The 27,369-nt window shown below is 40.1% G+C and overlaps 1 protein-coding gene across 1 annotated transcript in view; it reads right to left on the reverse strand.

The window, feature by feature from the left end:
• NEBL (nebulette) overlaps window positions 1-27,369 on the reverse strand; it is a 106,829-nt gene that overhangs the window by 42,393 nt on the left and 37,067 nt on the right. The window contains 10 exon segments of the mRNA XM_042945058.1: window positions 610-702; window positions 3,080-3,184; window positions 6,115-6,225; window positions 6,394-6,504; window positions 11,279-11,389; window positions 13,361-13,471; window positions 16,115-16,225; window positions 20,986-21,093; window positions 22,827-22,931; window positions 27,017-27,118. Of these exon segments, the coding sequence (XP_042800992.1) occupies window positions 610-702; window positions 3,080-3,184; window positions 6,115-6,225; window positions 6,394-6,504; window positions 11,279-11,389; window positions 13,361-13,471; window positions 16,115-16,225; window positions 20,986-21,093; window positions 22,827-22,931; window positions 27,017-27,118 (1,068 nt within the window).

A 27,369-nucleotide genomic window follows, 5' to 3' on the forward strand; every position in this document is an offset into this window, starting at 1 on the left:
TTATTCATTGTAAATTGTCAAGCACTGAATGGAGAAGTTTTTTACCCATCACAGGATTTGCTCCTTGCCTCCTCTACCCTTCCCCCCAAGCTCAAAGGTAACTGGAGGGTAAATTATTTTACAAATCATGGTGAAGGTGCCTGTTTTTGTTTTGCTGGGGGCTGGAGAAAGAAAAAGGCAAACGGGGCCTTTGAAACCTTCTCTTAAGCCACCAAATCAATGTGCTAAGGGCCTTTAATCATTCTACAGGGTAAAATTTCTTTCCTCCAAGTTGTGGAGAGGTACTGAAATTTATCTTTTCTCTGAAAAATTTAATACAGTTAAAATTCTGTTCAAAAGATGAAATCTAATCCCAGATTTCATTACTGGACTATTAAAGTGATCTATCTCTTGTGCACTATGATATATCAAGATGAAACACTGCTTTAGGTTCAAGGGGAACAAGGCTACAGTTTTCCTTCTGAAACTGAGACCTTTGATATTTGATGAAACAGCATTTTAACAAAGCGAAGAATAAAAGAAAAGCAGCCAGTTTAGCAAAGAACTGAAAACATTTATCTAGCTGATGTTTGCTTTTGGAAAGGATAATTAATGCTATGGAGAACTTACTGAACTAATATTCTGCTGATTTTTCTTCACTCGTTCAGTCTCTGGAGTATCTTTTATGGCCGTGCCAGCTCCTACTTCTTTCTTATAAAATACCTTAATTATAAGAGAAGGAAAGAATAACTATAAGCGTATTAGAATTCAAGTCCTAGATTAGATTCTTGTAAAAGAAAGACAGTGTCTCAGGTTCTCAAGTAACGTGAATACAGCCTCTATTTACAAGTACCAAGGTCATATCAATCAATTAAATAACCCATTATCACAATAAATGCCCAACTCTGGTTTCATATTGCATAGTATTCCCCAAGTAACCCTCTCATACTTGGTTCTAGAGCATGCATGCTACCCTAGGTGGCCGCAGATTATTTGGTCTAAGGATATAAGTTGGCAAACTAGAGTTCCCGGCTTTAAATATGAATGTATGTCACATGTGTGTTTGAGGAAAATCAAAGTGCATTATTATAAAAGCTTACTAAGCAGTATCATTTAATTCAAAAACAGCATGAAATTTTAAGCAAGTGCTACTCTCCAAACACAAAGATGCCTTCATTCTCTTCAAAGAAAATACTGGTTCTGTCACCAACATCAAAGTTTACTCGTTCTATTTCCCTTGTCTTCCACTTATTCATTAACCTTCCCACCTGTCTCTCCACTCCTACCAACAGCCACCCCTTTCAAAGACAAAGCAAACTGGGGTGCCTGGGTGGCTCAATCGGATAAGTGTCTGACTTCAGCTCAGGTCATGATCTTGTGGGTTCGTGAGTTCGAGCCCTGCGTTGGGCTCTGTGCTGACAGCTCAGAACCTGGAACCTACTTCGGATTCTGTGTCTCCCCCTCTCTTTCTCTGCCCGCCCCCCCGCCCCCACTCGTATTCTGCCTTCCTCTGTCTCATAAGTAAATAAATAAATATTTTAAAAGACAAAGCAAAACAAAACAAAAAAAAATGTTTACAGAATAATAGAATAATTGTAAGAAAAGCCTGTGAGGACAGAACCACTCCCTCTGTTGAGACTAGGTGATCCAGGAGGCCCTGGTGGGGGTAGGAGAGTAGGCCCCAGAGATGTTTTCCTCCACAAGATAAAAATCTAGAATACCATGGAATCACAGGAGATAAGGGTGGAAACAGCTTTTTTCCCAGATCTTCCCTTCCAGCCATACTTTTCCATTTATTAGCACACCTGCTTTGAAAGGCCCAGAGGCGTCTGTCTAGCACACCTTGAGGTTTGGAGCTTGCCAATTTATTTCAAAGTAGAAAAGATTCCAAAAGCCCTCAGACTTAACACAATTACAGTCTGATGAGACATCTGCTTAACTCCTAAAGGACTAATGAGCTAGTTCTACATAAAAATATTGGCTGTTTGGTCAATTTTTATAATTTTATAATTCAAATTTATATATCCATTAAATGTAGACCCAGTCCCTTAATTCCTATCCCTGAAAATAAAAAATATGAAAGTTTAAGAATTGGTTACAAACTAGTAAATCCCTAAATACATTATCATTTTAAATCAGTGACCTGCAAGAAAATCACTTCATATGGTTATTCTCCTCTTTGAAGTAAAATCTGTGTAGAAGATTAAGACCTCTTTCCTCAGTAAAATTTTAAATTTCAGTTAAAAAGAACTCTTGCTTATACCAAAGAAGAAGATGTGAATTTGTAATTCCAAAACAATCATGATAAATTATACCTTGTAAGAACATTTGGTACTATTAAAGAACAAACAAGAGGCCCAAAATGGAGTCACTTATGTTAAACCCCATCAAGACTTAATACCTAACCTAATTGCAGTTTCAGCCTCTCCCAAGAGCAGAATTTTAAACCAATCAGCCTGGAATTTCCTGATCAGCGCTAGAGAGGTAATCTGCATGATAGACCCCCACCCTTTTCCTAGGGAAGGAGACCTTGTCTGAAGCAATCCTGTCTTTTCTCTTGCTAATAACTTCCTTGTCCTGCAGCTTTGGCCTATAAAGGCCTTACATTTTGTACCTCTCTACCGATCATCCTCTATTTATTTGTTAGATGGGATGCCTCCTGATTCCTGAATCGTTGAATAAAACCAATTAGATCTCTAAATTTACTTGGTTGAATTTTAGTTCTTTAAAAAATGTTTTATTTTAACATTTACTTATTATTGAGAGACAGAGCGTGAGCATGGGAGGGGCAAAGAGAGAGGGAGACACAGACTCTGAAGCAGGCTCCAGGCTCTGAGCTGTTAGCACAGAGCCCGATGCGGGGCTCGAACTCACAAACTGCGAGATCATGATCTGAGCAGAAGTCAGATGCTTAACCGACTGAGCCACCCAGGCACCCTGAATTTTGGTTCTTTAAAAGTACTCTTATTATGTTAAAGAAGTAAAGATGATATGTTTGACAGAAAATTCAAACAATGCCATAATCAGACAATGAGGAACAAAGGCCCTCCTAACGGAAACAAAATTTCAAAGTGGCAACTGTCAGGGAATTACTACTCACCGCACTAATGTTTTGTTGAGTTGTCTTGATTCTCTGCATTTCAGGACTATCTGCCACTGAAGAATAGTTAGAAAGCATCTTCTCTGCTTCGTCTTTATACTTTTTCTAGAAATAGAAACAGCTAACATGAATCTGAAATTGTGTGTGCGTTTGTGTGTGTCCACAGGCATGAGAGATAGAAAGAAAATGATGCCTCTTCCATATATGTTGATTCAAAGCAGTTGTTGAGGTGACAGCAAAAATCAAGGGAGTAAGCAAACAGAGTAAGAAAACAGAGTAGAAAAGCGGCCTCCCCTCTTCTCAGGCGATGGTCCCCACCCTAGTCCATTCAAAGGCCTCTGGAGGGCTTGGCCTCTATGTCACTCCTAAGTTTAGAACCTTGTGATATTGTGATTTATAATAAGATATATCTATGGTCTTTGTCCCTATTTCTTGCACAGAACTCCTAAAACCCTCAGAATTTCTTGTGGTGAGAGTGATGAAGGTATCTCTTGCTATGTTAACGAAATGGTATTTGGACACACTGAAGTATGAGACTGGTTACCAAGGAAACCAAACTTGTGATTAGAGGGTTGGACCTTTCAGTCCCAACCCCCAACCTCTGGGGATGGCAGAGGGGCTGGAGGCTGAATAGTCACCAATTGCCAATGAGTTCATCAGTCATGCCCTATGTAATGGAGCCTCCATAAAAACCCAGAAGGAGAGGGTTCAGAGAGCTTCCGGGTTGGTGAACATTTGGAGATCTGGGGGAAATGGTGAATGAACCTGGAGGGGGCTTGGAAGTTCTGCGACCTTTCCCCGTGCCCTCTTCCATCTGGCTCTTCTGAGTTATAACTTTTTATAATGACCCACTGATCTAGTCATGTTTCTGAGTTCTGTGAGCTGCCCTAGCAAATGAATCAGACCCAAGGAAGGGGGGGGGCGGGTCCCAGGAACCTCTGGTCTATAGCCTGTTGGTCAAAAGCACAGGTGACAGACAGCTTGCAACTGGTATCTGAAGAGGGGAGGGGGACAGTCCTGTAGGACTGAACCCTCAACCTATGGAACTTGGTGCTGTCTTCCAGTAGATGGGGTCAGAGATGAGCTGAATTCTCCCATACCCGACTGGTGTCTGTGAACTGGCCGTCGGGGTGGGGAAGCCTCCACATACACGCATTGGAATTGGTGACGAGAACACAGAAGAAACCTACTCTTTGATGAGCAGCCCGGTCCCTGTTCAAAGGAGCCCCTAGAGCTCCTGCAAGTAAGCTGGCTCTCTCCACCCACTATTTCTCACGCTTCTGGATTTAAGCTTTTTGCTTCCTACTTCAGAAGAAGAGACATTTGTATAATGGAAAGGTACTAGGATTTCTGTAGTTGAGATAAAAATCTCAATTCTTCTGTCTAGTAAATGTATTACTACTGAGAGCTCCAATACCTTCTCTGAGTACCAGCATTTTTACATTGTAGGTTTGGTCCGAGACCCGCGTTAACACACCGAATCAACCCCACAAGCAGATACTATCACTGTCTCCCCTTACAGATGGGGAAACTGAGACACGAGCTAAGGAGTGTCAGAGCAGGGATTTGAACCCAGGCACTCTGGGTCTAGAGCCAGCAAAGTTAGCCATGATGGCATGCGGCGGCTTGTGAAGAAAGGTAATTATTATTGAGACTCAGCACAGCATCATTACAACTGTATCCTAAATAATTAAAACTCCTTGAAGTTAGATGTATCCTTCTGTCACACATACACAAAAGCAATGCTATCAAGTTAAAGCAGGAATTCTGATGGTTCAGGTGTCACTTCCTATGGAAAGCTTTTACGCCCGATGCCTTACTTCCTGGTGGCACACATCACGCTTTGTAATATTTGCATGATTATTGATTATTAGATTAGTCTGCAGTTCCCCAAGGGCAAAACCAGGTCTAGTTTTGCATGTAAATGAAAGTATTTTCTGAATGAATGAATGAGATTGGCATTCTAGACACAGTAAATTTCCTCCACTGATTCCAATGGCCATTTGCCTATTTTACGTATTTACTTCTAAGTTTAGTCAGCCGATATAGCCAACTTCTACAAGTTCATGTGCCAGCATGAGACATTGAGGACAGATGAACACGCACTTCAGGACCATCCAACAGCTGTATCATCTGAGGAGGCCGCAAAGCACACAAGTCCTCTGGCATTTGACGGCCATCAGGACACCCCCTTTTGCACCAGTAGGTGTTTGGACCCACTGCTTACGTTTTAACTGGAAGGTTAACAAATTTGGTCAGATTTTGTTGAAAAGTATCTTCTTCATAAATCCCGTTAATCAAATGTAATTCCTTGGTCAGTTTTCTATAACCATTTTAATTTTTCATTCCCCTTTTATTATTATTTTTTTTCCATTGGGATGCACTCTTTTCCTTGTACATTGGATAGCAAAGACAATATTCACTAATGAATTTTTTTGCCCGGATCAGATTTTATCAAGAACTTCTTCTTCCATTGCATATGGTCTTTTGTGGTCATATTCATATCCAGCTTTTCTATGAGAGTTTTTTTTTTTTTTTTTTCTAAAGGGTTTTCTAGAGGACAAGTGACAGGTAGGTACACTTGGTAAATTAAATCTTACCAAGAAAACAGTTCTTCTCTTAATTTTTAGTTAATATTCTATTTCACCTTCCACCTTGTGTGGTTTTATTCACTCTTAGTTGGAGCTGATTGTTTTAAGGATAATATGCATTATGAAACGGTTAAGAGACAAACTCATCTTGTAATCACTTTCTGTAATGGGAGCACTGGATTCAAGTGTGCAGAGTCAAAAAATAAAAATAAAAAGATCAAAATGTCGTTGGACTCAAACAGGGGAGCCCGGACACTCAGTAGCATCCATTGAATTGAATTTACAGCACTTGTCCCTTTTGTTAGTGAGATTAATCAAGTTTGGCCAATAGCTCCTTTATAATCGAGTGCACTGACTTTGAATACAATGCCCTCAAAGATATCAATCTTAGAGACACATGAAGCATATGGTGATTGAATATCAGAAGAACGCATTCCTACCAACCTGGCTATAGATCTCCGATGCCCTCTTGGCTCGAAGCATGTCTGGGATGTCCATGCTTATTTGCATCCCTTTCCCTTTAATTTCATTTTCCAAGTCTTTCTTATATTCTTTCTAAAAGAACAGAAAATAATCTTCAGAGCTTTGCTTAAGCTTCCATCGTAATGCAGATATTTGCGTGTTTGACTGTCAAAGCCACACGTGTGAAGACGCCATTTACGCTTTTTCTATACACAACTCCCTGTGTCCGATGTCAACCTTGTATCCCCATCTGTTTCTTACCTGGCTGGCCATTTCGGATGCCTTCTTAGCTCTCTGGATATCAGGAGTGTCTGTGCCCACCTGCATGCCCTTCCCTTTTATTTCAGTCTCCAGATCTCTCTTATAGTCTTTCTGGAGAAAATAAAACACGCAGTGAGGGCTCCACGTGAATTTGAAAAACCGTTGAAAACTTTGATGTCATTTTGGCATCAGGATCATGGCTTTTGACTCTTACTTCTTTTATTTCTACAAAACTAGGAAGAGTTTTAACTTGTGGGAGGAACATGGCTTGGAGTGACTTATTCACAAGTAATCAGAAGGCTGTTTTCTACTAACCTGAATTAGGAGAGAGAACACAGCCAAGGGGAAAGTTTTTATATTTCAATGTGATCAAATTGATCAATTATTGGTTAATATATAATTCATTTGATGAATATCAATAAAACGTGATTGTAACACTGTCACTTTTTGCTCTGTAGTGAATCATTGTTGGTTGCTTTTCTGGAATCCCGTCCCTCTTTCCCCCACCCCCCCCCATTAGCTCCCTGACTGGCCAACAGGCAACTCACTGCTCCCCCAATGCAGTTGGGGGAGACTGGCCTAAGTCTGAGGGTCCTCTTGGGCTTACATAAATCATTAGACCCCATCCCTGGTGCTTCGTGACTGCTCCAGGGATAAGGGTGATTCTTTTACTACACAAGATATCAAGAAGTTTGTCTTCTTCTAGACATGGGTGGAGAAGAAGGGGACCCCAGGAGGCACGAAAAGCCTCTTTGCAAACAGAAGAAAGCCCGCCTGAGACCCGAAAATAGAAACTAAAACCGAATCACATGGTCTGGGCTCCAGATCAAGCCGTGCCTAGGGCTTCCTCTACTGTTTGGTTCTAAGAACAATAAATTATCTGAGAGGCTTAAACTGAATTATGTGTTACTCACAAAACAGTCATAATTACACAGACACAACATGGCTCAGAGACTTGTCACATTTGAAAACTCATCATAAAAAATACAGCAAGATGTGCACAAGTTGTACACTTTTCTGTACGTATGTATTCTTCAATGAAAAATTTTGTTCAAAGAAAACGATTGACTGTATCTAATTAAATTTCTTCTGAAACAGTTATTTCCTATTATGTTAACATACTGTAGGTGTGCCATAATCGAGATTTGTACATTCCCTGTATAGAGTAAATGTTGGCTTATTTGTCATATCCTAAATTTTAAAAGGTATAAACAAAGATCTCAATCGCAGAGAAATATTATATTTTGCCCTATCTTCTATTCATAACTTGGCCTATTTTCACTGACTCAGAGCCTCAACTTCACTTTTCTGAATACAGTTTAAGTAATAGTATTTAACTTGCAAGATCACAAAAGTCATTATCAGTATGTCTATAAAAAGCCCCCCATTTTCAGTAAGCCTCTTTAAGGCCCTGAAACAAAGCACTTCATTTGAAGGATAATGTATGTAGAAAGTGAGGCACCGGGGTGCCTGGGAGGCTCACTTGGTTGAGTTTCCATCTCTTGGTTTCAGCTCAGGTCATGCACTATCTGACGGTTTCGTGAATTCGAGCCCCACATTAGGCTCTGCATTAAAAGTACAGAGCTTGGTTAGGATTCTCTCTCTCTCTCTCTCTGCCCCTTTCCACTCACGATCTCTTTCTCTCTCTCTCAAAATAAATAAATACACATTTACATTTTTTTAAAAAAGAAACTGAGGCACTGATCATACACAGCCACCACGGTCCCAGGGTAGAAGTATGTCACTTAATTTTGCAATATGAATGTTCAAATCTAAAAGCGTTCTAAAGCACATAGACTACATAGGACACTAGTTACATCATTTATGTATTAATGCATAGTAAAACACTCTAAAACTTAGAAGGCTTAAAACAACATGACAGCACCTTTATTCCAAAAGGCAAGCCCCCGTGCACAAGAGCTTTTAGAGGCTCTGTCTGAGTCATGTGTGCTAATGTCCTCTTGGCTAAAGGAAGTCCTAGGGTCAATTCCATAGGTATTGGAGGGTTTAACTATTGGGAGTCATTCATGTAGCAATATATACCTCATTCATTTCTTTGAAAAATTAAACCTTGAACTACAGAAAAGTCCCAAAGTTTGGCTGAAATGAATGTGAAAGCCTGTCAATTGGGTAAAATGGGACATGGCTATGATTACACGCAAATGAGATCTTTGGATTGCAAAGATAATAACATCACCACAACCCTGATGTATGGGCGGTCATAGGACAGCTGACCCCCCAGGCCTTTTTCCCCCCTCTTCTCAATAACTAGCATCCAGCCCTAAGGTACACAGAGAAATTGAAAGCAGCGTATGGTTGAGTAAAACAAATCTATACCATTAGAAGGAAAGACATGACATTCAAACATGTCATAAAAGGAGTATGTTTTAGAAACCTGTCTTAGGTAAAAATGTAAAATCGCAAATTTATGTTCTTTCCACATTGTTTTTCTCTAGGGCAAGGATGCTTTCTTTTGGTTTCAATTCTCAGGCCCACGAGGATGATTTTGAATCCTCTTCTCCAGCCTCGAATCCCTCACTCCCAACCCCCTCACCCCAATCCAGTACCTTGAATTGGATATTGCCCTCTCCTAATAAAGAGACAAATTTCAGAGAATTGTAAGTAGTGATTTGGTAGTTTCTTGGTAGTTAATTACGTGGCCCAAGGAAGCCACCACTAAAAAGTACGATTAAATCTACGAAATGAGTAACAAGACAGAGCTTGGACTAGGGCAGAGCAAAGTGGACGGATTTAGAAATCGTGTTGGGGGTGGAGTCAATAAAGTTGCCGACAAAAGGAACCTCAGTGGCTTCTGAGACCTCACTGATGCCATTCGCCGAGAAGGGAGTGGAAAAGGAAAGCAGATCTGGGGGAAAATTAAGGGTTCTGGTTTTGGCACGTAACACCGAGAGCATGTTGGCACACTTTACATGTCGTTTACATGTGGCAATGCCTGTGACACATAGAAAGGTAAATGGTTGCATATTCACATCCATGTTATGAAACGCTTAATCCTCCTGTAAGAATGAGGTAGAACTATATGAAGCAACACGGAAAAGGGTCCATAATACGAAGCGAGAAAAACACAGCACAGATCAAAACACATGGTATTTACGGATTTTTCAGTCCATGTGTGCCTCGTGTATGTTTATTTTATTACACATAAAAATAGATCTGGAAGGTTCTACAGCAAATTTGCAACAATGGCAATCTCTCAGGAGAAGAATGGAAGGAGAGGTCTAGTGAAAGATTTTCAAGCGCCTGTTCGGCATGCAGTCCCCCAACTCCACCATTTCTAAATGAAACCCCTGTTGGTCGAGCATCTTACGCCATCCCCAGATGCTTTGTCTAAACCAGTTAGAATCATCCCATCCCCCTGGCCAGTCCCTAACCCTGGGCATGCAGCACCTGGCAGTTAATCAGTGGCTGCCTCCTACCCTCCAGATTTCCCGAGAGGAGTCAATCCTGAGCCAGCTCTTCCTGAGGTCACTGCCAGGGTCACATTACAGCTCTCAGGGTAGTTCCACTGAACCCGCCCCGCCTCCCACCCCCTGCTCAGCCTTGAGGTAAGTGAGCAGCATGCCTTAACCTGCACCCCAATATTCTCTTTACAGATGCTTCTCACAAAATCACCTCTTTCCAAATACTCTCTGCTCCAGTGACTGACTTATTTATTTATTGTGCGAGTCGGGGAGAGTGACAGAGAGAGAGAGAGAGAGAAAATCGCATGGAGCCCAACACAGGGCTCGATCTCACAGCCCTGGGATCATGACCTCTGCCAAAACCAAGAGTTGAACACTCAGTTAACTGAGCCACCCAGGCACCCCCTCCAGTGACACCCTTATAGTCTCAAAATTGCTGGAAAAGTTAGAGAGGGAGGGAGCCAAACCATAGGAGACTCTTGAACACTGAGAACAATCTGAGGGTTGATGGGGGGTGGGAGGGAGGGGAGGGTGGGTGATGGGCATTAAGGAGGGCACCTGTTGGGATGAGCACTGGGTGTTGTATGGAAACCAATTTGACAATGAATTTCATATTAAAAAAATAAATAGTTAAGAAAAAAAATAAAATTCCATCCTAAAATAAAAAAATAAAATTAAAAACAATTGCTAGAGGAGTTCAAGAGGTATGGAACTGATTCTGAGGTATTTCCTTCCAAAAAATACACATATGGGCTGACTCCTACACTGTGTTATCTGTTATCTATCATATCATAGCATCTAAGCCAAAACTTCTAAATTAAAATCCTGTCGTTACATGTATTACATGAAGAGGAAAATATTAAATGAATGAACATGGTCATTCATGATATAGAATACTTTAATACAAAATACTTTCATACAAAATGCTAACCCTGCAAGAATTTCAGGCACGGTGATGAGGTCAACAGGGATTATTTCAAGAATGTGCAACCAAATCATGCAGAAATGGTTATCGCTTTCATGTTGGAGTCTCAATATGTGATTCTTCAAGTTCTGTTCAGAGAGTGGGAAACACAGATATACCAGGCAGCACGTGACCTATCCTTTAAAATAAAACAAACATAGTATGAAAACATTTGTTGTAGCCTAGACAAATGTGAAATTTTTTGTATTACAAGAATAAGGTAAGAAGGTGTGTGTGTGTGTGTGTGTGTGTGTGTGTGTGTGTGTGTTCTATTAACATGACTTCCCCCCAAGTTTTCTTTGATATATTTAAAGGAAGTGAGTAAAGCAGAAACTGTAAATTTTCAAACAAGCATGATGATTTGGAATGGTTTCCATTCCAAACTTCTACACTAGTCACAAAGCTTTGGGAAATTCCATGTGTTAATCAGGTTGTTAATACGATTTGTTCAATTCCAAAATCCAGGTTTTAAGGCATCTGCACCATTCGCTCCACTAACCTGACTAGCTATCTCTGAAGCTTTCTTGGCATGTTGTATTTCAAGGGTGCCAGTGCCAATGTGCATCCCCCTCCCTTTAATTTTTGACTCCAGGTCTTTCTTGTATTCTTTCTGCAAAAAAAAAAAAAAAGAAAAAGAAAAAAAAGGCTACATTTCATAATATTCATACACTCTGGGGATAAACATACTATGTATAATCAATGATACCAAAAGATGGCTGAATATATAAGAAGAAAATACAGCTTACTTCGTACTATGAATGATCACCTAGAACTCAATTTTCTGAGCTGCTTAAAACTGTATCACTATTCTCACTGAAGAAGAGTATAGGACGCTCTGAAGGTTTTTACCATACATGGTGAGAATTTTCACTGACAACGGTCTGAAGGGCTGGAGGATAGAGAGGTAGGTTTAAGAGAGTTGATGCTAGAGAAAGAAGGCTGGCTTGGAGGCCAGAGCTCTCAACTGCGGTGTGACACAAGGAATGTTTAATATTTCCGGTTTACCCATCTGCAAAATGGGCGTAATAATTCCTGCATACAGGATCCATGTGAGGATCAGTGAGAGAGCATATCGCATAGTGTCCAGGGCAGAATAAGTGTTCAATAACCGATAGCTTCTTTTGGTCTTTTACTCCTATTTTCATATGCTAAGGCTCATTTATTGCTGTTCCTTCTGCCATCACGCCATTCAACTGTATGGGGATGGACTCTGCCATTGAGAGTCAAACGATTTTTCCAAGCATTACGGACAAGTGATTACAAGCTCTGCATCTGAATGTGGACTGCACATGTCACCCTAACAGAAAAATCTGTACAGAATTACTAATTTCAGAATGTGTGATGACAGTATTAGCCAAAGACATCATAGTGGCTTTTCATGCTTTCTTTAGTTTATTTAAAGAACATGAATATGGCCAACGATGAGGATACATTTTTTTAAAAACACACAACAATCTTGAATCTTTTATATTAAAATACGATACGCCTAAACTACCAAAGAAGTTAACTAAACAAATGAGTGACCATGAGAACCATACCAGATCATCCGCACATTACACTCCTCTGGCTCCCGATACAATGATTAGGACGGATGGGTGTGGGCACAGGATACAAGTGGATCCAATGAGATTCAATCCTAGGACCTTCACTGTCACTATAAGAAACAGATGCTCACTTCCCACTGAGATTACTGGCACAGATGTGAGTCACCCTACTGAGAGGAGGGGCCATCACTTGGAGGCAGCCTCCCGAGGTTGAAGCAACAGAGAAGATAACAGAACTGAGAGATGAGGGAAGAGAGACATCATTTGAATTCCAACCTGAAGGAGACTTGACCTTGAACTTCGCTATTCATAAGCCAAAACATTCCCTTGGGTGCTTAACCGGGTTTGAGTCGGGCTCCTATCATTTGCAGCCTGACGAATGGGGTCACCCTCAACACCACCATCACAGGTTACCAACATCCGGGGACACAACTTTAAATTTCTCACTGCTCAATTCAGTTAGACTCTAATGCACAGTGTCATTACCCGACACCAAAGTAACATACCACGAGGATGCAAGAAAGCACTGAGTGCTTCAGGAGCATTCCATTCCTTCCTACAAATTCCATGCCAAGCGAGCAACGGATTTCATTTCCCAAAGAGGTTGCTGTGGGCTCACCCAACAGCTGGGGTAAGGGCTGGGGGGCTCCGCTGGGCTGGGAGCAGGAGAGCTCGTGAACTGTACTGCAATTCTTGATGGAACACAACGCCCGTCCCCAACCTTCTGCCTTTCACTTACTTAAAAGATCAAGTTAAATCTCATAAAAGTAGTCGGGCTTCTTATTTAGCCTGGTTTATGTATATTTCTCTACAGTGGGGAAACGGTCATGGCTCTCATGCCACGTGGAAAGGAGATGGTGAACATACTTTTTTTTTTTTTAATTCATCGACTGGGAAATGACAACTAGGACATAGCTACTCGTATTCATCTCATACACAGAGGTTGTGGACTGTCTGTAATCTTGGAGAAAGATTTACAGACAAGGAAATCAGCTGAGAAATCCATACATTCTCAGCTGGTGAATAAATATACTCACCTCACTTGCCATTTCAGATGCGCGTTTTGCTCGCTGAATATCAAGAACGTCTGAGTTAAGTTCCATTCCTTTCCCTCTTATTTCATTTTCCAAATCTTTTTTATATTCCTTCTATGAGACAAGAACATTACAGTTCAACACTTCGCGGGACACTCTTTAACTGATAAACCGTTTCTCATGTTTTCTAGAGATCACAGAAAGGAGAAAATATTTCTAGAGGGAATGAATCAGACTCTTGAGTATTTATGCTCCTTATTTCCCACAGAGACTTCATTTTCTCTTTTAGTCATGTTTAGGGTGGCTTCCAGTATTATCAGTAATTTCCCTTTCATCCTTTCTTCCAATATATTTTGGTACCATATTGGTGCCATATTTTAAAAAGATGTCTCCCTTTTAAGTGGTGAGGAAGGTCTTAGGAATGGATGCTTCTTATTAATTATTTGAAGTATTTCTTTGAAAGCTGTCTACAAAATATGAACCACCAACAGATCACAGTTGAAAAAGAATTGAAAATTACAAAATCAAAAGGACTGATGTAGCCAAAGTTTAAAAAAAAAAAAAAACCCACTTTATTCAGATTCATAAAACCAAATAATTTCCTACAGATTGATAATACATAGTTTGAGTGTCATCTATTTTAACATTATATTTTAAGTAGATCCAAATGTCTTTACTAATATTTATATATAACTCGGGGTTTTTTTTCTGCTAATGAATTTCTTTTTTTTTCCTACTGAATGCATTATGAAAACAATATATATCTTGATCCAATTCAACTAAGTCGCACTTATGACTAACTTGGCAGATAAAAGATGAGGCTTCCTCTAATAATAAGAAGTCATGTTCCAGTTAATTCTAGGGTTTATTTGATGTTATTTTCTCCTTGTCCAGCATAATTAAATTAGCTAGTCCTCTGCTTAACTAATAGCCTACAAGGCATTGTAATGACCCGAATGTAATTTCGGAAAGAGCTCTGGAGTCCAATGATCTGGATGAAAGTCAGAGTGCTTCACTTATTTGGTCATGTGACCTCCAAAAGACTTTAAGTAACTGAGCCTTGATTCCACACACACAGGCAAAATGAAAATAAAAATACTTTTTCCACCAATGTCTAAGGGCAATCAGGAGAATGAAATGAAGTATGAAACAATATTTTGAACATTCTGAATGGCAGTATAAATGTAAAAACCATAATAAAGTAGAAACTGCAAAGACAATTTAAAGCTAAGTGCTTATACTTAGAAAAGTTACAATTTCATTAAGCTACTGAGAGTCCTTTTAAAAGAACTGAATTAGATTTTTTAATCATCGTCTTCTGGGCCATTTCCTATCCTGATGCATACGTTCTGAATCAATAAATCTAAAATAAGATTCATTCAAAAAGAGAAATGAAAGAGAAAGTCAATGACATGTACATTAAAGTCATTTATGGACCTTAAAATAGACCTTACACTGTCATTTGTATATAAATGCGAAAAAGATTTCCCTTTCAAAATTTCATATAAATAGTGCATATTTTTTAAATGGAAGACAATAAGAGTAGGAAGTTGCCATTTGATTAGCCTTCAACTTCAAAAAATTTTATAGAACTGGCAGTGAGAAAAGGTAGGATAGCACAAGCACTCTTCCATAAATTATACACCTAGTTCAGTCCCACATACATCGCAACCATGAAGCACATTAAATTTCTAAAAGCAGTTCAATGGTAAAGGCCAACTGGCAGTCAGTTATTAAGGAAGTTCATGTAGGTAATTGTACTTGAATTTATTTCACTGGTTTAAGATATTTCTTTCAGGAATAGTTTCTTCAGTTCAAAATTCAGGGTGAAATGCAGTTTTCTAATACTTCCCCTTAATGTGAAAAGAATCTATTAAAAAAATTTTTTTGGAAGAGAGGGAGAGAGACAGAGCACAAGCGGGGGAGGGGCAGAGAGAGAGGGAGACACAGAATCGGAAGCAGACTCCATCCAGGCTCTGAGCCGTCAGCACAGAGCCAGATGGGGGCTCGAACCCAAAGATGGTGAGATCATGACCTGGCTGAGCCGAAGTCGGATGCTTAACCAATTGAGCCACCCAGGCGCCCCTAAGGAGAATCTATTTAAACAGGGAGTTGGAAGAGCTCCAAGTTACTTTTCAGGCATTAATAAACAAAAACAAAAATAAATTTTTAAACGGATGGACTAGGAGCATGATATTTTTAATTGTTAGGTTCGAAGACCTTAATGTTCAACAAACGTAATCCATTAATTGTGAGCCAAAATGCACCAAGTTAGGGGATGGGGAGAATCCTGCTGAGAGTAAAATGAAAAATCAACACGAGTTCCTATGGTCTATATGCTACATATTTGTCCCCCTGAGAACACAATCCACTCATAAATAATGTGCCGTTTATTCAAACCTTCACCTTGGAGCATCTCATTTCTGCTATCAGATGTCATGAGAATGCTACAGGGGTGCTGCAGAAAAAAACCAACTGTTTATAGATCTTCCGAGATATAACCAAACACAAAATCAGAATATTTTTCAAGTTTTTTCCAGGAAATCTGGGTGAGTTTTCCCCCCAACTTTAAGTGGAAATATTAACACACGCTTTCCTGTTTTTAATGAAAATGAAAAACTCTATTAACAAAGGTTAAAGTGAGAGTGGGGGAACGGATTAACATCTTAAACAGTAGAGAATTGTCGGGTAAATACTTCCTGGGTTCTTTCTTTAGCTTTCTTTCACAATATTTAATAGTAAATCGCAAGATCATACCTCTTTCAGAAGGTTGGTGATGTACTTAACATGTAAAAATTCTGGAGTCTTGTCTAAATCGAGTGATGACCTTCCTTTAATCTCCTTCTCAAAATCCTCTCTGTAAACTTTCTGTTAAATAAAACCACGTAATTTTAAATTTAGAAAATACTAGTGACTGTTGAGAAGATATTAGTACCAGAGTTCCCAGAACAAAATTGATGTTTTCCTTATATAATTCTGCCCCCTCAGAGTCATCAGAGCCACAAGAACACGATTCCACCTTTACCGTAAATTTTAGAATTCTACCAACCAAAAGCAGAACCGTTAAGTACCAACTGCCTCTGGGAGAGCGCTCTGAGTGAGGCTACTTAACGTCTTACTAGCGTGTCATTGTTTGACGTCAGCTGGATTGGAGAGGAAAACCAGTAAAGTTGGCTATTTGCGAATCACATGACTGGTTCGTGCTAAAGGGAGTGGATCATCCACGGGGGGGAAAAAATCTGGTTTCAAGGAAGGCCATTTAAAGCACAATAGCATTAATGTTGAGGTTCTTCTCACCCCTTTCAGTGTTATCCTTATGTGAATTCAGCAAAGACCATCTCTAAAATGTAATGGAGGCTGGTGCACATTTTCCTTTAATGATTTTGGCATTGAGACTATTTCTCTACCATCTATGGGGTTTGATATGAATTAAATTACACTGTGAGGAGTCTTCTCTCCAACCTGACAAATTGTTCTCCAGGTTCACAACAAGGAATGAAAAGGGGAATGCGCACAGTGCTGTGGAGGGCAGGCATCCATACCCCCACTTGCCCCTTCGACATTCTCTGCCATCCTTTGGCTAAGATTCCCTCAATTCCAACGTTTGAACGATGCGTTTGAAAACCAACGGCAACTCATGCTTTAGGACTATAAAACCAATCTCTCCCGATAACAAAACTGTCCATCCATGTCCATCCGTGTCCATACTTACGGACAAACAAAAGCCCGTATTTTACCAGCTAAGTATTTTATTCAAATTGCATCACAAAGATGATAAGGGTAAATTTCTGCATGAGATTGTTACTAATGCAAAATGAAAAGCCATTTCCAGGTTCATAATATACTTATTGCAGAGATAGGTAATTGTATTAAGGAGTTCTCCCAAGCCACGAGGGAGGGTAAGAGAAGCATGTCGTTGCCTCACCTGTATTTGTGTCACGAACAGCAGGTTCAACAAATGACCTATGTAGAACCACACACACACACACACACACACACACACACACACACAGAAAAGGCCACAATAGATGTCCTGGAAATACTAAATTTAACAAAGTGATTAAGAAGTTGCATTGAGAACATTCTGAATTAAAGGAACTATAGATATTATTAAAGAACAATGAGAAATTGTCCCCTTCTTTATGTGGAACTAACCAAAATTATACGGTTATAAAGCTGAATCCAGGGCATTTCCAGACTAAAAATGTCTCTTTAAAAAAAAGTAAAAATATAAATATGGGTATGTTTATTTACTTCAGATAATTGACTTCAAAAATCCTTTCTTCTATGAAAAAAATATTTTACTGAAATAAGTCATTGAGGATGGTTGATTATGACCAGAACTGGCCAACACATGACTGGGGGGGGGGGGGGAAACCTTTAGTATGCTTTTTGTCAAGAGAGCTATATTTATGCAACAGAAGACAAAGAACTTTCCAAAGCCAGATTTAGAGGTTTCTTCTAGAAAGCCGACTGATTAAACCTATACCTAGAATAGAAGAAAGTGAGAGAAGCCTAATTATAGGCTGTCACAGAAACATTAGTGACTATTCCTGAGATCATAAACACTTGGCTTTACCCATAGGAGGTTCAGGAAGCTCGTTGACAAGCTTACCTCTTAAGGATAAAAACCATCCCTAAGCCAGATGGTTCTCTCTGTGTCCACTTTGTTGGATATCTTTCACATCGACTGATCTAAAATTTTCAGATATTTTATGTTTCTAGCCTTTAGAGTATAAATTTGGTCTCAAGATATTTTCTACTGGGAGATTTCTCTCTCTCTCTCTGTCTCCTCAAACCCTGCTGAGCAGAAACATAATTGCTGAGCCTAAAAATCCAATAGCCAATGGCTATAATTAAAGGGAAAACATGTCTCAGCCTCTGCAAAAGATAATTCCCCCCCTAGCGACAATATCAGAAATCAGAACAGTGAAAATTGAAAGCCAATATTAACAAAAGGCCCACTCAGCCCCCAATGTAAGCAAACTCCACAGCATATAATAAATGTATTACTACAGTTAAACCTTAAAGCTGTTTGCACCTGATGTCAAAACAGCCAACCAAAAGGAATCGATTAGTTCATTTGACAGATTTTTATTTTCAGTTGGCAACATTTTATTTTCCTTTTGTACTAGGTAGCCACAGCAATGGTAAAGGCAAAGGTAGCAGACTTCTAGAAACAATAGCACTTTTCCAGTGCAGAAGGTGCCTTTGAAATTCCTGTCATCGGCATAGTGAAATCTGTTCTTAGGGAATCTTTCCCTTTTGAGGGTCCATCCCCAACAGAAAAAAAATCAACTGAGCATTTCATGCAAAGAAAAACAAGTTGGCCTACTTTGCCCATTGACTCTCTAAGAAGAAGATTCTCTTTATGTTTTGGGGGATGGTTGTTTGTTTTTTTAATCCATCTGGTTTTTATGACTTTAAGTTAGGGGACTATTTGTTTTCTTCCATGAGTCCGTGTTTCTCAAAGTGTGGTCGCTGGACCACCTACATCAGAAGCTCCCGGGATATTGTTAAAATCCAATTCCCAGGCTCCACAGCAAGACCCACGGAAGCACATCCTGAGGCAGCAGCGAGGGATGTGTCTTCCCAATATGCTTCCCTGAGACACAGAGTTCAAACACCACAGCCATGGGCAGGAAGAAGGGCCGGGAAAATGGGGTCTTCAGAAGAAAGAGTACAGAGAGGATCAAAGAGAAGGAAAACAGGAACATGTCCCTTTGTGAATAAAGCAAGGCAAAGTAGCACAAACAGCTAAATAATAGCAGCCCGGGGCTGATGGGAAGAACACAGAAAACCCAGTTTGAAGGTGCTGGTCTTTTCCTTAAAGGAGGAGGCAGGACTATGAGTGAGAGATGGGGGAGAAGGAGCCGAGCCGGGCGAGAACTATAAACTCTACGGGCCCCGGAGGCTCAACCCGGCGGTTGCCTTCCAGCTCCCCACTTGGCATCATCACAGCACTTGACATACTATTCTTGAAATGCAGAGAAGGTGGTAGGACTGAATGTTCGCGTCACTCCAAAATGCATATGTTGAAACCCACCCCCAATGTGATGGATGCATTAGGATCCATCCTTTGGATGGACTTTCCTTTGGAAAGTCATCAGGATCGATGAGGGGAGGAGGAGGAGGCCTTCGTGATGGGGTTAGCGCCCTCCATACAAGTCACGAGAGAGCTTGCTTCCCCTGTCTACTTTCGGCTACATGAGGACACAGAAAGAAGGCAGCAATCTGCCCCCCACAAAAGGATCTCGCTGGAAACACGACCTCCCGGCACATTGATCTCAGACCTCCAGCCTCCAGAAGCATAAGAAATACATTTCTGTTGTTTAAGCCCCTCAGTCTGTGGTACTTGGTTAACAGCAGTCCAAACTGACAAAGACAAAGATAGGCCGGTAAGAGCTATCCCCCTAAACCTAAGTTGTGGTAGGGCTTCTCAACTATGACCCAATTTACCTGCTCCGCCAGGTCAGTTAAAACCAACAGCTAATTTAGTCGAAAGATTCGCCTGACTATTCTTGATCAGACTCCTCTCTATCGGCTTAAGAAGTTACAAGATATGAAAAGGACACGCGATTATCTCCTCCCTTCTTGCTTGAAGAAGAAATCAGACAACTTGGACAATTCAACAAGCCACAGTAATGTCTGAGTGCCCTTTCCTTGAGAAGAGGAATTATGACATTTCAACCAACAGCACATAAACTGTTTTCAAAATTCTTGTGAGAGTTCTATTGTCCAGAAGTTATCTTTTCTCCCTGTTTCGGTGTTGTCACTGGAGAACAGAAACGATGGTGCCCACGGAGCACACATAGCTGGAACACCCCAGAACACTGGGCTGTAGTCAGCTGACAGTACTGTCCACTATTTCTGTCCCTCTGAAGTAATAACTTGGTGTACCCACAGAATCTGGATGTTGGCTGCAGAGAAAACCTTCTGTGCCTGGTATCTGGTCCCCTGGTATCTGGTCCCCCAAAATGTAGGGACAAAACATGAACAAAAGAAATCTCACTGGGAAAGAGCAAAATCATTTGGGAAATACCTGGACACGACTCAGCATCATTTTAAGTAGAGAACAAAGTACATACATACAAAAAAACTCTTAGCTTCTCTCTTCTCTTGATATTTTAAAACTTCCATGTCACTGTTTATTTGGGGGAGGGAGGAATCAACTAAATAAGCTAACAGAGACACGAGAATCTTTCATGACTTTCCCAGGCCCTAAAACATTGGCATTTCCTGGATATGTAATTTCAGATAAGACAATTAATTTCAGTGGATAATCATCAATCTAGGGGATTAGTTGACATATATAAAGGTTTGACCATATTGCTTAGCACAGAGTAAGCATCTAATAAATGTTCTATTGTCGCTGAAAAATAAAAGGCAAATAAAGCAACCAGCCCTTCGTTTTCTTTTCCTTTTTTTTTTTTTTTTTCCGCCTCATCAGACTTTTTACCTGGACACAAACTGAAAATGTCAACTTTGTAATCACAGGATGTGATCAGTTGGGAGAGCATGTGACTATCGATCTCAGGGTCATGAGTTCAAGGCCCACATTGGGCGTAGAGAATACTTAAAAATAAAGAAACGAAAAAAATAGTTGATAGCAAATCAAAGGGACTCACCTCACTATGCATCTTTTGAGCCTCCTTTGAAGCTTGATACAATGGCGTCTCAACAAATTCAAGCATTGATTTCCCCTTATTTTTCTCATACTCTTCTTTATACTTAACCTTCATTGAAAAAAAAGTATAAAGAGCACATAAAGTTCATTAGCCCTTCCACAAATAGAGCGAAGTAAAATCAGTATGTCCAAAATTAATCATCCTAGTTTCTAAAATCACATTATTCTGGCCACTTTGGGTTGGTCAGTGGGTCCCTTGTGGTTAATGACGTACAAAAAAAGTAAACAGGTAATACATAAAAATATTTAAGAAGTAAAAATAACTTAGAACTACTAAATAACGTAGTTCTGGGACTTGGATGAAGTATTTAAATTACTGCGATATACAGATATATCTCACATATAAGGGGTTAATATGGATATGATCATTTTATACACATAGAGACAGAGATGCAGAGATCCCTGCGATGGCTTCAAAAGTCTATGAGTAAATCATGAACAAGGAGGAAAACATAGTGCGATTTTGTCTTTCTGTCAAAGGGAAGGCAGTGTTCTCTGGGGGCACTGAATTTTTCCATAGACGTTGAGTAAAACACACACACAGAGCTTTTATGAGATTGCTTTCAGTTTCACCCTGCATTATTTAATAATATCATGTCATGAATTATTTATTTCAATTACAACCAATCTCCATCTTATTTTAGTTTATAAAATGATCGATAAGTTCCATCTCCTAATAACAGAAACCAGAATTATATGTAGCTGTCAGAGTGATTGGCTTTTTCTTAGCAGTGTCCCTTTTTAAATTAAATTCCCAGAAAAGTTTTGATCATGATTCATTTCCTTCAGAAATGTATTTTCATTAAAATCCTTAGGTGTAAATAATTTTTTTTTTATGAAATTGCTCCTTAAGTTATATAATAACAGCAGTTTTAATGGCATTTCAATACAAAGGCAGCTTTTCAATACTTAGAACTTTGTGGTAGCGGGAAATGTAACAGATTTTTTTGAATTCCTATTTGTAGGACGACTTTTGTTTCAGAGAACTAGCTAGAGTTATCAATGAGAGTGTTTGAAGTGTAGTAACATACTATGGTAGGATAAAACTTTGTGGGAAAAATTAAATGAAAATAAGAATACAAAGAGAAAAAAAAAAAAGTATGTTTCCAAAGCTTAAAGGAGAGCTGATCTGTATATTTTTATTTTTTTTAACTTTTTGTTTGTACATTTTTTAAATAAAAGAAGGTGGGTATCAAATCATTAAGCAATGTGTATGTTCCACAGAGTACGTTTAATAGACTGATGTAAAATTATATCTTAATAGATGCTAGAATGACATCTTTTGTAACTACTCAGAATAAAAGAAATATGCGGATACCAACTTTAAAGTGTGCATGGAAAAAGAAATTTTAAAATTTCTTTCAGGGAATACACAGAATCTTATCGTTGAAAGAAACATTAACGTAAGATCATTTTTAATCACACTGGTAATTGAGCTGAGAAATTATAATAAACTTTGCGCCCAGAAAATGAATTCTGCAGCTGAAAACGACAAATCGGTACACTATAAAAACTGAAATCGTCAGAAGATTTGATCATTTAAGTAACTGATACAGAAGTTTAAAATTGTGTGAAGGATCTTTCTTTACGAAATGCTTTGCCCCCGAAACACGGTTCCAGCTTTCCCAACCCAGTAAGACTGAATAGTGTTTGAGATCTTCCAAAGCAACGTTCACTTCCTCAGGATGCAGGTCCTTTTCGGCTGTTGCCCCGGCTCAGGGGAGGCCTGTGGCGGTGGGTAGTTAAAGGGTCCAGAAGGCGGTGGGGGGAGGGGTCGCGCACCTGACTCTGGAGCTTGGCGTTGCCTTTATGGTGCAAGTGTTCAGCGGCGTCCGCATCAAAATGGTACATTCCTTTGTTTTCCTCAAAAAGCTTTCTATACTCTCGCTAAAACAGAGAACATGAAAATAAAATCAGGATAAAAGAGACTGATTAAAGCAACTAATCCTTAGGAATGCAAACTGAAAAATACAAGGCAACAAGAGCGGCAAACCCATCGTGCTGGCTGCTCTTGTGGACTTCCCACAAGAAGGGAAACCACAAGGCCGGGCAGATCAGCTCTAGGTGGTCAAGGCAAGACACCCAAGAGAAGCAGGGGACAACCAGCTGTCAGCACAATGTGAAAGACACTGCGGAGTGGCAATGTTAAAGCCAGTGACGGGACTCGTGTGACCAAGCAAGGTGGGCAAAATAAAGGCGATCTGTCCAGCCCGTATCCTCAAACAGAAATGTGTTTGATAGCATCTACGAGAAGAGAAGGAAAGAAGAACGAACAGAGGAAAGGAAAGTGGGGGGCAGGAAAAGAAAAAAGTTGTACAGGAGGGCTCGGCCACGAGAATGACTGGCAAGGATCATAAGGAAAATGAGAGAGTGAGAACTAATTCAAATAATTTTCCTAAAAGGAGGGTAGGTGGTGCCTGCGAGAAAAACAGAGGAGTCTGGGTAGAGCCGGTTGAATTTTTAAGGTGAAGAAATTGGATTAAGACACAGACAAAAAGGTGAATTTGGAAGAGATGCCAAATTTGGCAACCGTGGGACTCCAAATACAACAGCGTGCGATAAGACAGAAATTGCTTCGTGACTTCTCTCATTAAAGATCAGTTATTTCACCCTATTTGGAAAAGCCTTCTAGAGATAAACAGTAACTCTCAAAGACTCAAGGCTACAGAGACTTAAGGTAAAGCTGGCTGCCCCTTAAGCAGTGAGGATTTCAGGGGAAACGGCAATTTTGTGCAGGATGTAGGGAGAGGTAAGCTTGCATTCAAAAGAGAGCGGGAAAGAGCTGGCCAGAACAGAAGTGACTTTGAGGTCTTAGCAGATGCTCCAGGGATCTGAGAGTGAAACAGGAAGAGGCCCAGAGCCAGGGATGGGAAGGATGCACGAGAAGGGATGTTCCACGGGGACGCAGCGATGGGTCCCCGAAGTGCTCCCAGGCGATTAGAGCACTACGTCATGGGTTCCCCCAACACTCTAACCAGAATAAAGTGAGGGAGTAAACTGCCCCCAGGAAGCTCAAGAAAATGTTCCCATCCTACGTCTCCACTGAAGAGCATAAGCTCTAAATTTTGGCTCCTTTGCTAATTGAAAAAAAGTAAATAAACAATTTCGAAGGACAACAGCATACTCAGAGACTTTATAATTTACTTAAAAGTTATTTTATAATACGTAATTAAAATCATCATCAACTAAATGTCACACTCTAGAACGTACTCCATACCAGGTTTAAAATCCAGAACTAGTAAAGCCGAAGGATACTCTGTCTGCAATAGTGGATAGAGACTGAGGAAACGTTAATAAATACTGTCCCCGGTGATCTGTTTTAGGGACGCGGAATTTCAGAAACTCCGATTTAAAAAACAAACAAACTAAAAACCAAACAAAACCTATTTGAACTAAGGTCTGCAAAACCATTTTCAAGACTTGCTGTGCCTTATACAATAGTCTCTGTTGCCTCCTAGTGGGAACGACAGAGTAACACGCGCCGTAGATTTTTCACTTATGCAGTTATAAGAGAGCCCGAGCCCTATTTTCCAGGAGGGAATGTTCCTTCGAAGCTTTAATTAGAATGGCCATTCAAACTCATAAGGACAAATTTTACTCTACACACTATGTGTTTTACAAAATTTGTGATCTATACCAAAGACATTTAGAGGTCTTTAAAAAACAGTGATTTATAACAAGCTGACAACTAATTTTGGCAGAATGTCTGTTTATTAAGCACTTTCTTATTCAATCTTTTGATAAAATTAAGTTGCCTTTATAAATCAGCAAAATTCCCATTCTCTTTACATTAAAATTTAAAAGAGGGCAATTCTAATGTACAATAAATTTTAGCCAATGCATTATCATACAACTTTAATAAACAGACACCTCAGAGTAACGCATTTGAGTCTTAAACTCTTTTTCTCCCATGAAGTAATTATTCAATCACAATTTTTCTATGGGGGAAAAAAACATCTATAATCTAGGCAAAGGCACCACCTGAATGAAGATTTAGACTTTAAAAATGGTATATACAATAAATGTAATATATGACTTTGCTGGGTTTCTCTGCTGAGGAGGTGATAGAAACAATTTATAGTAAGCTATGATTTCTTAATTTTGCCATTCTTATAAAATAAAGGTCAATATTCTTGAAAAGAAATATTGCCTAGGAGTGGTATGTATTCTTCCAGCTACCGAATTTTTTAATTACTACCATGATATTTTTATTGTCTTATCTACACAGGAATCCTCACTTCCTTGGGAAATTTAACCCAAACAGTCAAGGGCAAATGGTGCTGCAATGATCAAAACAGGATGGCAAAGACTGAACGTGAAGAAAGCAGTCAGCTCGGAGAAGAGCAACGTATCAACTTTTAGAAACATCCCCGTGAGGCATGGAGGAAAATGTGAATCTCAAAGAGCCACTAAAGGAGCACAGGAATGTGTGCACAGGGGGACGAATGAGCACTGAAACGACAGGAAGCATGAACAAAATGTCCTTGACCTGAGTCTCATTCTACACCTGACAGTCCTCTTGGTTCTCTGCCCAATAGACAGCAAGAAGGACAGACTGCTTTTCTCCCGAGGACCAATGATAAAGTCAATTAATTAATTTAAAAATCTCTGCAAGTATGAATTCTTTACATGCATAATATATTTCAAGAAGGAGGTCAGGGATAGTGGTGGAGAAAAGACAACTGCAAAATAGCGAACAGAACTTTCAATACTTCGAGGCCAAGCGCAGACATTTCTAAACCTGATCTGAAGCCAGATCTCATTCTTTAAAAATGTTTTTGTGTTTATTTATTTATTTTTGGAGAGAGTGAGAGAGAGAGGGAGGGAGAGAGAGAAAGCCAGCGAGGAGGAGAGAGAGGTGGGGAGAGAGAATCCCGAGCAGGCTCTGCACTGTCAGTGCAGAGCCTGATGTGGGGCTCAGAGTCACGAACCGTGAGATCGTGAGCTGAGCTGAAACCAAGAGTCAGACGCTCAACTGGCTGAGCCACCCAGGCGCCCCTTTATCTCATTCTTTAATAGTTTGCGAACCAGGTCTGGACTACAAGTTTTGTTGTTGTTGTTGTTTTCAGTCCTGAACTGTGAGCATATCTCCTGAAGACAACTATTTTCACATTCCTTGCCCAACATATTTTCCATCTAATCTTACCTGGCCCAAAGCAGACATCCAACACATCTGGATAATTTTGAGTGCCTGGATGAGCACGTAATTATTAGAGCTGGCATAGAAATAACTTGAGGTCAAATTACAGTTCATCATCACCAGGGGCTATTCTGAGATGTAGGCAATGGGGCACAGGTGAGCCGGGGTCCTCAGCTATGAGAACCGGTGAAGTCGGGGTCCACACGCTTTAAGTGTTTGAAACAGCAACCAGGAGGTGAGTTCTGCCAGAATCACTACTTGGCAGTGTGCACAAATATTTTCACCAGGGCATGAAAAAAACTGCTCTCGCCCCCTAACTGCTTTGAAGAAAACGTGGAAGCCTCCACAAGACCAAAAGTAGAGTGCCAACGTAATGTCAGATTTATTTCCAGAGAAAACACAAATTAGCCTAAGATGATCTTGTATGTTACCGAGGCCCATTTAAATACCAGACATGCTGCTCTGGCCCCCAAAAAATACAAGATCCCTGCTTTAAGCCTGACCTTCAAGTGGCTTGTCTAATGGGGAAGAAGAAAGAGGAAGAAGAACGACAGAAAGAAGTCTCGTGCAAGCACTTAGAAGTGTAGTTGCTCAACAGGAAAGGTTGCATTCGGGCGATATTAAAGAGCTAGCGAGAACCCTCTGTGTAAAGCGACAGCTTTCGTGGGCTTCGAGCAAGCAGACCGCTACTTTTGAAGGAGTTAGTAATTCAGGGAGAGGTGGAGCCCAGGCACGCCTGACGAAGCAGGTACGCTCATGAACAGGCTCAAAGCCATCCTGGCTCTCTGGGGCCACAGGGCATCCCCGGCTGCCATCAAACAAACCCACTTACTCGGCTGAGCATTTTGCTGGCTTTCAAAGCATGGTCTAAGAACAAGTTTGGGAGATCCGAGACTGGATCATGCATATTTTGAATGTCTTTCTTGTACTTCACCTATGAAAATAACGGAACAACATACCGTCCAGGAGAAGAAAATATTATGCTTTTGCATTATCGCCATTATTATTTTCAATACATCGAAAAACACCACGTAGTGGTAAATTAACAGGCGAGTTTACAGGCGGCCACAAGATGGTGCTCATTTACTACAGAATGACTTAAAAAAGTTACTGCTAGGGTCTTGAAAACATTTTGGTAATTGCTTTTATTGTTTACATATTTAGAAAGGGTGACAGTCACAGAAT

This window comes from Panthera leo, chromosome B4 (assembly GCF_018350215.1).
Source record: "Panthera leo isolate Ple1 chromosome B4, P.leo_Ple1_pat1.1, whole genome shotgun sequence".
NCBI lineage: Eukaryota > Metazoa > Chordata > Mammalia > Carnivora > Felidae > Panthera > Panthera leo.